This window comes from Pelophylax lessonae (assembly GCF_965119305.1).
Source record: "Pelophylax lessonae genome assembly, chromosome: 6".
Classification (NCBI taxonomy): domain Eukaryota; kingdom Metazoa; phylum Chordata; class Amphibia; order Anura; family Ranidae; genus Pelophylax; species Pelophylax lessonae.
Window position 1 is genome coordinate 36,675,364 of NC_138773.1, and position 15,754 is coordinate 36,691,117.

Sequence of the window (15,754 nt, forward strand, 5' to 3'; positions counted from 1 at the left end):
TCATCCAAAGTCATCCATAATCATCCATAATCATCCATAATCATCCATAGTCATCCATAGTCATCCATAGTCATCCATAATCATCCATAATCATCCATAATCATCCATAGTCATCCATAGTCATCCATAGTCATCCATAATCATCCAGAGTCATCCATAGTCATCCATAATCATCCATAGTCATCCATAGTCATCCATAATCATCCATAGTCATCCATAATCATCCATAGTCATCCATAATGATCCATAGTCATCCATAGTCATCCATAATCATCCATAATCATCCATAATCATCCATAGTCATCCATAATCATCCATAGTCATCCATAGTCATCCATAATCATCCAGAGTCATCCATAGTCATCCATAATCATCCATAGTCATCCATAGTCATCCATAATCATCCATAGTCATCCATAATCATCCATAGTCATCCATAATGATCCATAGTCATCCATAGTCATCCATAATCATCCATAATCATCCATAATCATCCATAGTCATCCATAATCATCCATAGTCATCCATAGTCATCCATAATCATCCATAGTCATCCATAATCATCCATAGTCATCCATAGTCATCCATAGTCATCCATAATCATCCATAATCATCCATAGTCATCCATAGTCATCCATAGTCATCCATAATCATCCATAGTCATCCATAGTCATCCATAATCATCCATAGTCATCCATAGTCATCCATAATCATCCATAATCATCCATAGTCATCCATAGTCATCCATAGTCATCCATAGTCATCCATAGTCATCCATAGTCATCCATAATCATCCATAATCATCCATAGTCATCCATAGTCATCCATAGTCATCCATAATCATCCATAATCATCCATAGTCATCCATAATCATCCATAGTCATCCATAATCATCCATAGTCATCCATAATCATCCATAGTCATCCATAGTCATCCATAGTCATCCATAGTCATCCATAATCATCCATAGTCATCCATAGTCATCCATAATCATCCATAGTCATCCATAATCATCCATAATCATCCATAGTCATCCATAATCATCCATAATCATCCATAGTCATCCATAATCATCCATAGTCATCCATAGTCATCCATAGTCATCCATAATCATCCATAGTCATCCATAATCATCCATAGTCATCCATAATCATCCATAGTCATCCATAATCATCCATAGTCATCCATAGTCATCCATAGTCATCCATAATCATCCATAGTCATCCATAATGATCCATAGTCATCCATAATCATCCATAGTCATCCATAATCATCCATAATCATCCATAATCATCCATAGTCATCCATAATCATCCATAGTCATCCATAGTCATCCATAATCATCCATAGTCATCCATAGTCATCCATAGTCATCCATAATCATCCATAGTCATCCATAATCATCCATAGTCATCCATAGTCATCCATAATCATCCATAATCATCCATAGTCATCCATAATCATCCATAGTCATCCATAGTCATCCATAGTCATCCATAATCATCCATAGTCATCCATAATCATCCATAGTCATCCATAGTCATCCATAGTCATCCATAGTCATCCATAATCATCCATAATCATCCATAATCATCCATAGTCATCCATAGTCATCCATAGTCATCCATAGTCATCCATAATCATCCATAATCATCCATAGTCATCCATAGTCATCCATAATCATCCATAGTCATCCATAATCATCCATAGTCATCCATAGTCATCCATAATCATCCATAATCATCCATAGTCATCCATAGTCATCCATAGTCATCCATAATCATCCATAATCATCCATAGTCATCCATAGTCATCCATAGTCATCCATAGTCATCCATAATGATCCATAGTCATCCATAGTCATCCATAATCATCCATAATCATCCATAATCATCCATAGTCATCCATAATCATCCATAGTCATCCATAGTCATCCATAATCATCCATAGTCATCCATAATCATCCATAGTCATCCATAGTCATCCATAGTCATCCATAATCATCCATAATCATCCATAATCATCCATAGTCATCCATAGTCATCCATAGTCATCCATAATCATCCATAGTCATCCATAGTCATCCATAATCATCCATAGTCATCCATAATCATCCATAGTCATCCATAGTCATCCATAGTCATCCATAATCATCCATATTCATCCATAATCATCCATAGTCATCCATAGTCATCCATAGTCATCCATAATCATCCATAGTCATCCATAGTCATCCATAATCATCCATAGTCATCCATAGTCATCCATAATCATCCATAATCATCCATAGTCATCCATAGTCATCCATAGTCATCCATAGTCATCCATAGTCATCCATAGTCATCCATAATCATCCATAGTCATCCATAGTCATCCATAGTCATCCATAGTCATCCATAATCATCCATAATCATCCATAGTCATCCATAATCATCCATAGTCATCCATAATCATCCATAGTCATCCATAATCATCCATAGTCATCCATATCCATAGTCATCCATAGTCATCCATAGTCATCCATAATCATCCATAGTCATCCATAGTCATCCATAATCATCCATAGTCATCCATATCATCCATAGTCATCCATAGTCATCCATAGTCATCCATAATCATCCATAGTCATCCATAATCATCCATAGTCATCCATAGTCATCCATAGTCATCCATAATCATCCATAGTCATCCATAATCATCCATAGTCATCCATAATCATCCATAGTCATCCATATCATCCATAGTCATCCATATCATCCCATTGAGTCCATCCATAATGAAGCCATAGTCATTGCCAAAATCATCCATAGTCCATCCCAATAATTATCATCCATAGTCATCCATAATCATCCATAGTCATCCATAGTCATCCATAATCATCCATAGTCATCCATAGTCATCCATAGTCATCCATAATCATCCATAGTCATCCATAATCATCCATAGTCATCCATAGTCATCCATAATCATCCATAATCATCCATAGTCATCCATAATCATCCATAGTCATCCATAGTCATCCATAGTCATCCATAATCATCCATAGTCATCCATAATCATCCATAATCATCCATAGTCATCCATAGTCATCCATAGTCATCCATAATCATCCATAATCATCCATAATCATCCATAGTCATCCATAGTCATCCATAGTCATCCATAGTCATCCATAATCATCCATAATCATCCATAGTCATCCATAGTCATCCATAATCATCCATAGTCATCCATAATCATCCATAGTCATCCATAGTCATCCATAATCATCCATAATCATCCATAGTCATCCATAGTCATCCATAGTCATCCATAGTCATCCATAGTCATCCATAATCATCCATAATCATCCATAGTCATCCATAGTCATCCATAGTCATCCATAGTCATCCATAATCATCCATAGTCATCCATAGTCATCCATAATCATCCATAGTCATCCATAGTCATCCATAGTCATCCATAATCATCCATAGTCATCCATAGTCATCCATAATCATCCATAGTCATCCATAATCATCCATAATCATCCATAATCATCCATAGTCATCCATAGTCATCCATAATCATCCATAGTCATCCATAGTCATCCATAGTCATCCATAATCATCCATAATCATCCATAGTCATCCATAGTCATCCATAGTCATCCATAGTCATCCATAATCATCCATAGTCATCCATAGTCATCCATAATCATCCATAGTCATCCATAGTCATCCATAGTCATCCATAATCATCCATAGTCATCCATAATCATCCATAGTCATCCATAGTCATCCATAATCATCCATAATCATCCATAGTCATCCATAATCATCCATAGTCATCCATAGTCATCCATAGTCATCCATAATCATCCATAGTCATCCATAATCATCCATAATCATCCATAGTCATCCATAGTCATCCATAGTCATCCATAATCATCCATAATCATCCATAATCATCCATAGTCATCCATAGTCATCCATAGTCATCCATAATCATCCATAGTCATCCATAGTCATCCATAGTCATCCATAATCATCCATAGTCATCCATAATCATCCATAGTCATCCATAGTCATCCATAATCATCCATAATCATCCATAGTCATCCATAGTCATCCATAGTCATCCATAGTCATCCATAATCATCCATAATCATCCATAGTCATCCATAGTCATCCATAGTCATCCATAGTCATCCATAATCATCCATAGTCATCCATAGTCATCCATAATCATCCATAGTCATCCATAGTCATCCATAGTCATCCATAATCATCCATAGTCATCCATAGTCATCCATAATCATCCATAGTCATCCATAATCATCCATAATCATCCATAATCATCCATAGTCATCCATAGTCATCCATAATCATCCATAGTCATCCATAGTCATCCATAGTCATCCATAATCATCCATAATCATCCATAGTCATCCATAGTCATCCATAGTCATCCATAATCATCCATAGTCATCCATAATCATCCATAATCATCCATAATCATCCATAGTCATCCATAGTCATCCATAGTCATCCATAGTCATCCATAATCATCCATAATCATCCATAGTCATCCATAATCATCCATAGTCATCCATAATCATCCATAATCATCCATAGTCATCCATAGTCATCCATAGTCATCCATAATCATCCATAATCATCCATAATCATCCATAGTCATCCATAATCATCCATAGTCATCCATAATCATCCATAGTCATCCATAATCATCCATAATCATCCATAGTCATCCATAGTCATCCATAGTCATCCATAGTCATCCATAGTCATCCATAATCATCCATAGTCATCCATAATCATCCATAGTCATCCATAGGTATCCATAATCATCCATAATCATCCATAATCATCCATAGTCATCCATAATCATCCATAATCATCCATAGTCATCCATAGTCATCCATAATCATCCATAGTCATCCATAGTCATCCATAATCATCCATAGTCATCCATAATCATCCATAGTCATCCATAGTCATCCATAATCATCCATAATCATCCATAGTCATCCATAATCATCCATAGTCATCCATAATCATCCATAATCATCCATAATCATCCATAGTCATCCATAGTCATCCATAATCATCCATAATCATCCATAATCATCCATAGTCATCCATAATCATCCATAGTCATCCATAGTCATCCATAATCATCCATAGTCATCCATAGTCATCCATAGTCATCCATAGTCATCCATAATCATCCATAGTCATCCATAGTCATCCATAATCATCCATAGTCATCCATAATCATCCATAATCATCCATAGTCATCCATAATCATCCATAGTCATCCATAATCATCCATAATCATCCATAGTCATCCATAGTCATCCATAGTCATCCATAGTCATCCATAATCATCCATAGTCATCCATAGTCATCCATAATCATCCATAGTCATCCATAATCATCCATAGTCATCCATAGTCATCCATAATCATCCATAGTCATCCATAATCATCCATAGTCATCCATAATCATCCATAATCATCCATAGTCATCCATAGTCATCCATAATCATCCATAGTCATCCATAGTCATCCATAGTCATCCATAATCATCCATAGTCATCCATAATCATCCATAATCATCCATAGTCATCCATAGTCATCCATAGTCATCCATAATCATCCATAATCATCCATAGTCATCCATAGTCATCCATAATCATCCATAATCATCCATAGTCATCCATAGTCATCCATAGTCATCCATAGTCATCCATAGTCATCCATAGTCATCCATAATCATCCATAGTCATCCATAGTCATCCATAGTCATCCATAGTCATCCATAGTCATCCATAATCATCCATAATCATCCATAATCATCCATAGTCATCCATAATCATCCATAGTCATCCATAATCATCCATAGTCATCCATAATCATCCATAGTCATCCATAGTCATCCATAGTCATCCATAATCATCCATAATCATCCATAATCATCCATAATCATCCATAGTCATCCATAATCATCCATAGTCATCCATAGTCATCCATAGTCATCCATAATCATCCATAGTCATCCATAATCATCCATAGTCATCCATAATCATCCATAGTCATCCATAATCATCCATAGTCATCCATAATCATCCATAGTCATCCATAGTCATCCATAGTCATCCATAATCATCCATAGTCATCCATAGTCATCCATAGTCATCCATAGTCATCCATAGTCATCCATAGTCATCCATAATCATCCATAGTCATCCATAGTCATCCATAATCATCCATAGTCATCCATAATCATCCATAGTCATCCATAATCATCCATAGTCATCCATAGTCATCCATAGTCATCCATAATCATCCATAGTCATCCATAGTCATCCATAGTCATCCATAATCATCCATAGTCATCCATAGTCATCCATAGTCATCCATAGTCATCCATAATCATCCATAATCATCCATAGTCATCCATAATCATCCATAGTCATCCATAGTCATCCATAGTCATCCATAGTCATCCATAATCATCCATAATCATCCATAATCATCCATAGTCATCCATAATCATCCATAATCATCCATAGTCATCCATAATCATCCATAGTCATCCATAGTCATCCATAGTCATCCATAGTCATCCATAGTCATCCATAATCATCCATAGTCATCCATAGTCATCCATAGTCATCCATAATCATCCATAATCATCCATAGTCATCCATAATCATCCATAGTCATCCATAGTCATCCATAGTCATCCATAATCATCCATAGTCATCCATAGTCATCCATAGTCATCCATAGTCATCCATAATCATCCATAATCATCCATAGTCATCCATAATCATCCATAGTCATCCATAGTCATCCATAGTCATCCATAGTCATCCATAGTCATCCATAGTCATCCATAGTCATCCATAATCATCCATAGTCATCCATAGTCATCCATAGTCATCCATAGTCATCCATAGTCATCCATAGTCATCCATAGTCATCCATAGTCATCCATAATCATCCATAATCATCCATAGTCATCCATAGTCATCCATAATCATCCATAGTCATCCATAGTCATCCATAATCATCCATAGTCATCCATAGTCATCCATAGTCATCCATAATCATCCATAGTCATCCATAATCATCCATAGTCATCCATTGTCATCCATAATCATCCATAGTAATCCATAATCATCCATAGTCATCCATAGTCATCCATAATCATCCATAGTCATCCATAGTCATCCATAGTCATCCATAATCATCCATAATCATCCATAGTCATCCATAATCATCCATAATCATCCATAGTCATCCATAGTCATCCATAATCATCCATAATCATCCATAATCATCCATAGTCATCCATAATCATCCATAATCATCCATAGTCATCCATAGTCATCCATAGTCATCCATAATCATCCATAATCATCCATAATCATCCATAATCATCCATAGTCATCCATAGTCATCCATAATCATCCATAGTCATCCATAATCATCCATAGTCATCCATAGTCATCCATAATCATCCATAGTCATCCATAATCATCCATAATCATCCATAGTCATCCATAATCATCCATAATCATCCATAGTCATCCATAATCATCCATAATCATCCATAATCATCCATAGTCATCCATAGTCATCCATAATCATCCATAGTCATCCATAATCATCCATAATCATCCATAATCATCCATAGTCATCCATAGTCATCCATAATCATCCATAGTCATCCATAGTCATCCATAATCATCCATAGTCATCCATAGTCATCCATAGTCATCCATAATCATCCATAGTCATCCATAGTCATCCATAATCATCCATAGTCATCCATAGTCATCCATAGTCATCCATAATCATCCATAGTCATCCATAGTCATCCATAATCATCCATAGTCATCCATAGTCATCCATAGTCATCCATAATCATCCATAGTCATCCATAGTCATCCATAATCATCCATAGTCATCCATAGTCATCCATAATCATCCATAGTCATCCATAGTCATCCATAATCATCCATAGTCATCCATAGTCATCCATAGTCATCCATAGTCATCCATAATCATCCATAGTAATCCATAATCATCCATAGTCATCCATAGTCATCCATAGTCATCCATAGTCATCCATAATCATCCATAGTCATCCATAGTCATCCATAATCATCCATAATCATCCATAGTCATCCATAATCATCCATAATCATCCATAGTCATCCATAATCATCCATAATCATCCATAATCATCCATAGTCATCCATAGTCATCCATAGTCATCCATAGTCATCCATAATCATCCATAGTCATCCATAATCATCCATAATCATCCATAATCATCCATAGTCATCCATAGTCATCCATAATCATCCATAGTCATCCATAATCATCCATAGTCATCCATAGTCATCCATAGTCATCCATAATCATCCATAGTCATCCATAATCATCCATAATCATCCATAGTCATCCATAATCATCCATAATCATCCATAGTCATCCATAATCATCCATAATCATCCATAGTCATCCATAGTCATCCATAATCATCCATAGTCATCCATAATCATCCATAATCATCCATAATCATCCATAGTCATCCATAGTCATCCATAATCATCCATAGTCATCCATAGTCATCCATAATCATCCATAGTCATCCATAGTCATCCATAGTCATCCATAATCATCCATAGTCATCCATAGTCATCCATAATCATCCATAGTCATCCATAGTCATCCATAGTCATCCATAGTCATCCATAATCATCCATAGTCATCCATAGTCATCCATAATCATCCATAGTCATCCATAATCATCCATAATCATCCATAGTCATCCATAGTCATCCATAATCATCCATAGTCATCCATAGTCATCCATAGTCATCCATAATCATCCATAGTCATCCATAGTCATCCATAATCATCCATAGTCATCCATAGTCATCCATAGTCATCCATAATCATCCATAGTCATCCATAGTCATCCATAATGATCCATAATCATCCATAGTCATCCATAATCATCCATAGTCATCCATAGTCATCCATAGCTCCTTACAGTGTTCATTAGAAGCTGTAACAAGTCAGAGATCCCTCCATATTTCTGGGCTGGAGGGTGTCCAGTATAATCCAGCTCATTCCTGCTCAGCCTGACTGTCATCATGTGTGGATATTACCTAGGACAGGTCTGCAAACAAATACAGCCTGCCTAGAAACTTCAACTCCTCCCAACTGACATCCACCTATCAAGGCATTTTGATATTTGCATAACTCCACCCAAGAGCCAGCCCATATTTTACATCAAGGTGAGGACTCGAGAGTATTGAGGCAGGGTGCTGTGACATTTCCTGACAGCTATGTACAGGCATCTTGCTGGATCCTCCCACCTGCTTTGGTTTACAGCAGGGGTGGGGAACCTACGGCCCGCGGGCCATATGCGGCCCCTGAAGCCATCTGATCCGGCCCTGCCATTGGGCTGCCTCCGGAGGGGAGGGGGAGCGCCTCCTGATTACACACAGAGCGGGTTCCTCTGCTTACCTGGCGCGGCCGCTGTCATACAAAGTCACGCCTCTTACCTATGATAGACAGCACAGTGGTGACATCTATCATAAGGGTGAGGCCAGGAGGCTTGACTTCGTATGAGAGCACCCGCGCTGGGTAAGTAGAAGAACCCTGCTCTGTGTGTAATCAGGAAGCGCTCTAATCCCCATGCGCTCTGCATTGATGGGGGGGGCACTAATCACTCAGCATTGATGGGGTCACTAATCACTCTGCATTGATGGGGGCACTAATCACTCTGCATTGATGGGTGCACTAATAACTGCATTGATGGGGGGGCACTAATCATTCTGCATTGATTTGGGCCCTAATCACTCTGCATTGATGGGGGCACTAATCCCTCTGCATTGATGGGGCACGAATCGCTCTGCATTGATGGGGGGGGGGCACGAATCGCTCTGCATTGATGGGGGGGGGGCACGAATCGCTCTGCATTGATGGGGGCACTAATCGCTCTGCATTGATGGGGGCACTAATCCCTCTGCATTGATGGGGCACGAATCGCTCTGCATTGATGGGGGGGGGGCACGAATCGCTCTGCATTGATGGGGGGGGGCACGAATCGCTCTGCATTGATGGGGGCACTAATCGCTCTGCATTGATGGGGGCACTAATCGCTCTGCATTGATGGGGGCACTAATCGCTCTGCATTGATGGGGGGCACTAATCGCTCTGCATTGATGGGGGGCTCTAATTGCTCTGCATTGATGGGGGGCACTAATCACTCTGCATTGATTGGGGCACTAATCACTCTGCATTAAGGGGGGCAAACCTGGAAAACCAGTTGCCAGTAGCAACATCATCATTACCAGCTAACATCACACACCTCACCAAAGAGAAGCAGTTGCAGCCATCACATTAGCGGTGAGTTAATTAAATGTTTGACCAAATATAACAGGCTCATTTGATAATTTTGTACGGCCCCCCAATGATATTAAAAATACCCAAATGGCCCTCGGCAGAAAAAAGGTTCCCCACCCCTGGTTTACAGCATTGCATAGAGAAGCACAGAGACCCAGTCATGTCATGAAAATTGAATCTACAGCATTGCATAGAGAAGCACAGAGACCCAGTCATGTAATGAAAATGGAATGTTTTATTTGAAATTTTAATTGACATGTTGATGGGGGGGGGGGGAGGAACCAAAGAAGTCAAAACATATAATGATTGAACTTAACCACTTGACGACTACCCGCCGCAGATTTACTGCGGCAAGCAGCTGCTCCTTGGCAAAGCGACGTAGCTCTAAGTCGCTCGCTCTAAGGAGGCTAGGGGGCGAGCGTGCGCTGCCACCGATCGTCAGCGGGGAAGCTAGTGCGGGTGTCAGGTGGCTCCGGTTGCCGCCTGACACCGGCGATCTCCCCCCGCTGACAGAGAAGGACGGACAGCTGATGTAATCTCCCGGAGATGAACACAGAGACCATGTGATCCTTCTATATAAGATCGCATGTCTCTATGGTCATCTCACAAGCCCAACCCCCCCCACAGTTAGAATCACTCCCCTAGGCTCACATATAACCCATTGATCACTTACTGTGTTAACCCCCTCCCTGCCAGTGTCATTATTACAGTAACAGTGCACATTTTTAGCACTGATTACTGTAGTAATGTCACTGGTACCCCCAAAAAGTGTCAAAAATGTCAGTCAGGGGTCCGATCTGTCCACCGTAATGTCACAGTCCCGCAAAAAAAAAAAAAAAAAAACAACGCAGATCACCGCCATTAATAGTAAAAAAAAAAAAAAAAAAAACAAGAAAAATGACAAATCTTTCCCGTAGTTAGTAGACCCAATAACTTTTGCGCAAACCTTATTATATTATATACTTATTATTATTATTATTATTGTGCAAGCGCTTATTGCGATTTTTTTTTGCCAAAAATATGTAGCAGAAAACAAATTGGCCTAAAATGTTAAAAAAAAATTGATTTTTACTTTTTTTTTGGGGAATGTTATATAGCAGATAGCAGAAAGTGAAAAAAATATTGATTTTTTTTTTTCAAAATTGTCGCTCTTTTTTTGTTTATAGCGCAAAAAATAAAAATCGTACAGGTGCTCAAATACCACCAAAAGAAAGCTCTATTTGTGGGAAAAAAAGGACATAGATTTTATTTGGGTACAGCGTCGCATGACCACGCAATTGTCTGTTAAAATAATGCATTGCCGAATCGCAAAATAGGGCCTGGTCATTAAGCAGGAAAATCTTCCGGTCTTAAAGTGGTTAAAGCGAAGTTCCACTAATTTTTTTGTAATTAGCCAAATTGTAATGCGCACCCATAGTGATGAAATGTTTGGATGCTTAAATGGTGAAATTTCTTGAGAAAGTACCTTTTTTTCAGTAATCTCCGCTGTTATTTCCGATCACGGCAGCCTAGGCGACTACGTCATCAGCCTGGCCCATTGACTCCTGGGATACCCAGAAGTCTTTGGGCATCTAATGCGGATATAATCATGAGATTTATTGACCGGAACAAAGCCTGCCTCGCAGTGACATTGCTGCGCAGGCACGAGATCAGGAGGTGCATGCTGGGTAGCCAGCTGCACGAAATCCAGGAAATGAAGCCAGGTCGGCTTCAGCTGCCCACATCCTCAATGGCCGTAGCCGGAATCGAGGGAGTAAAGAGAAATGATCACTTAGTCGGTAAATACAATCTGCACCTGGCCAGAAATATCCATTGCCGTTATGGTGAATTGCAATGATCTCGATGTTGTGATTGGTATAATTTCGGCTAGGAGTCTGGTACACCGCTTTTAGTGCCGGTTCAGACTAACGCAGCACGACTTCGGGGGCGACCTGTAAAGTCGCGTGCACCGCAACTTCGGCGCGACTTGCACGGACTTCATATAATGAATGTCTATGCAAGTCGCTCCGATGTCGCCCCGAAGTAGTACAGGAACTTTTTTCTAAGTCGGAGCGACTTGATCGCTCCTATTAGAACGGTTCCCATAGCACACAATGGACCACGACTTGTCAGGCTGACCAGTCACCTGACAAGTCGCGGTAGTGTGAATGGGCACTTAACCATAAAACATGCCTCTTTTGCAGTGGCAGTTCTTGTTTCCTGTATCCTAGAAATATAATGGGTTTCTTTTTATTTTATTTTTCAGAGATACAACAGAAAGTATAAAAAATTCTCTCCAAATTTAAGGGGAAATGTACTCTTAGGGCTCTTTCGATACACAGATCCCCGCTGAGCAGGCAGGTGACATCTCCCTCTCCACTCTGTGTGCAGAGAGGGAGGTGTCAGAGCCCCATGCATCTCTATGGGGGAATCGGATGAGAGCGGACCGCCTGTCCACTCTCATCCGATCCGATCCGATTCCCTGGACGGATGGAAAATAGGGTTTCCATCCGTCCGGATTTCACGGACAGGATCGGATACAGATGGCAGCGGGTGTCAGCGGAGGTGTCTCTGCTGACATCCGCTGCCCCATAGGGATGCATAGGGGATCCGATCAGATCTGCCTAAAAAACTGACAGGCATATCTGATCGGATCGCTCGTGTGAAAGGGGCCTAAGACAGTGGCAACTGGTACAGGTGTCCCCATTGGAAGATTTCCCATCCATTTCTGTTTAGATCTAACAATACAATTTTGGATTTGTCATCAGTAACAATGTTCACTAGATGGAAAGGGTGGATCTCTCCAGAGGGGACATGGACAGCAAATAAAATCTAAAAAATGTTCTAATCCTTCCCTACTTCATTCTAAACAACAAAAAGTCCTCATATCATCTTTAACATCAACCAATAAAATCAGTAGGGACAACCCGACACCATCATATCATAGAATTCTGTCTTGTATAAGAGGAGCTCTCTATACCTGGAATAAGAAGGAGATATGGGCATGTATCATTCTAAATGTTTTGTTTTAGGATTTCTTTTCAAGTCATGTTGATTTATGTTCTTAATTTAGTGCTCATTTTAATTGTCCCAACTGTTACTATTCCCAAAATTATTTTACACTCTTATTTGTATTGATGACAAAATGATAGAAAAAATAATATGTTGAAAATTATGGTTTTATAGAAAACACTGGAGGTATGATCTTTACCCAGGCTCCAGAATGCACATAGAAGGCAGCATGGAGGGGTTCGGTGAAGGTGGCGGTGAAGGTGTGGAGGTGTCTGATGGAGTCACTCAGCTGGTAGAAGGACAGATGGCCACCTTCATAATCCAAATATATTCCCAATCTCTGCACAGGAGACTCAATGTTTAACTCCAGCAATTGAAAGTCATGTTCACATGAATATTTATTTCCACATATGCCAAAACTCCAGGACTTGTTATTACACCCAATACCAGACTTCTCTCCGACTCTCTTTATACTGGGATAGCAAACAGCCACATCCCAGTCCCCACAGTCACCAACCTCCACTTCCCAGTAATGTCTCCCATGGGAAAAACTCTCCATACTCATCACCTGATTGTATGTTGTAAATCTCGGTGGTAATTTTTGTCTAAACGTTTGTGTTTCAGAGTCGGATGCTGTTCTCAGGTCATCGGATAAAGCCACATAATTACTGGCAGTTTTTTCATCCAGGAGCAGATCAGTTGCATCCTGTATATAGAAGTTGCTTTTTAATTGCATATTAGTGGTAATATCAGTTATAGATCTGTGCAACAAAAGAGAGATCATAAAATCATCCAGATCAGGAACAGAAGATTCATCCACATTCTGGTCACCTGTGCCTGTTTCCTGATCTTGAGGGACTTCATCAGTATCCGATTCCTGATCTTGGAGGACTTCATCAGTATCCGATTCTTGATCTTGAAGGACTTCATCAGTATCTGATTCCTGATCTTGTAGGACAGTTATTGGGTCGGTCATGTTACACAACTTCTCAATGTGACCAATTTGCCTGGACAGCTCATCCTTCCGTATCTCCAACTGTTTAATGATATCAATTACGGATTGTGAAACCTCCTCTACCTGACTGGAGATCTCACTCAGCACTCTCTGTTCCTGGATCTCCAGCTGTCTCCTGATATCCTCAAACAGGGCCGTGACTCTCTTCTTCTCATCATCTGCTTTTTCTTGCACTTTTCTCTTCTGGTCCTGTAGACTCTGAATTTCCTTTTCAGTTGTCTCTTTTGTTGTTGTCAAATTTCTTAGAGCATTATTTAGTTTCTCTTTCTTTTTCTCCAAAGCCTCTTCCAGAAGTTCCACTTCATGTCCTTTATGTTTCCCGACCAGACAGCAGGACACACATAGACAGACGGCATCCTCAGAGCAGTAAAACTTCAGAAGTTCCTTGTGGATGGAGCATTTTTTACTTCCGAAGGATGAGGTGGGTTCCACCAACACATGGTCCACTGCCCTGTTGTGGGCTGTCAGATGTTTATCACACATAGAAGTCTCACAATGAAGACAAGTCTTGATAGCGGCCACTGGAGAATCCACACAATACGTACAGAGGATCTCACTTTTCTCTTCCTTTTGTTGTGTAGATCTGAAGTTTTCCACAATGTTACACAGCTTCCTGTTCTTCTCCAGAGTAGGACGCTCTACATACTCCTCTCTGCACTCCGGACAGGAATAAACTCCGGACCTTTCCTGTGTATCCAGAACAGTCACAATACAATCCCGGCAGAAGTTGTGTCCACATCTCAGTGACACCGGCTCCGTATAAAGGTTCAGACAGATGGAGCAGCTCAGCTCCTCTCCTAGAGCAGCAGACGCCATTCCTAGAGCAGGGAAGAGGAAACGAAACTAAAAATCTGTTTTCATAAAGAGGGCGGAGTCTTGACTAGTTAACCCCTACGGAGGACAGAGAGAACCTAAAGCAAGTGATTTTTACTTGTTGTCTGATATAGAAAGGAATGTGCAAAGAATAAATTGCTTATCTGTGACTCACAGTTTTCCATTGGAGGAAAAAATTTGCTCCATTATATTTTTGAGGCTGTTAGGAAACATTGACCAAATAATAAATTACATCCATTCTCTGTGTCCTGGACTATTTACAAAGGTTGAAAACACAAGGATAATTATCTTTTTTTTTTTTTTAACCATGTGATAATTTAATTAATTGGACTCAAATAAAGGTCACGTTTTTAAAAAACAGGGATCCCCATCTGGTTGTCTCAGCCAAGAATGCGGATTCCATCATAGATGCATTCAGACCCATCCTGGTGCCATAACTATTTGAAATGTGTATACTACACAACCGTAGGTATGAATGG

The 15,754-nt window shown here is 39.7% G+C and overlaps 2 protein-coding genes across 2 annotated transcripts in view; both read right to left on the bottom strand.

Moving 5' to 3' along the window:
• Positions 1-15,257, bottom strand: part of LOC309558141 (E3 ubiquitin-protein ligase TRIM39-like) — a gene marked incomplete at its 5' end in the record, with an annotated part of 91,699 nt that extends 76,442 nt beyond the window's left edge. Inside the window, one exon of the mRNA XM_082261142.1 lies at positions 13,587-15,257. Within this exon, the coding sequence (XP_082117268.1) occupies positions 13,587-15,257 (1,671 nt within the window). The remainder of the gene's footprint in view (positions 1-13,586) is intronic.
• Positions 1-15,754, bottom strand: part of LOC309557660 (uncharacterized protein) — a gene marked incomplete at its 3' end in the record, with an annotated part of 135,583 nt that overhangs the window by 20,826 nt on the left and 99,003 nt on the right. The window lies entirely within an intron of this gene.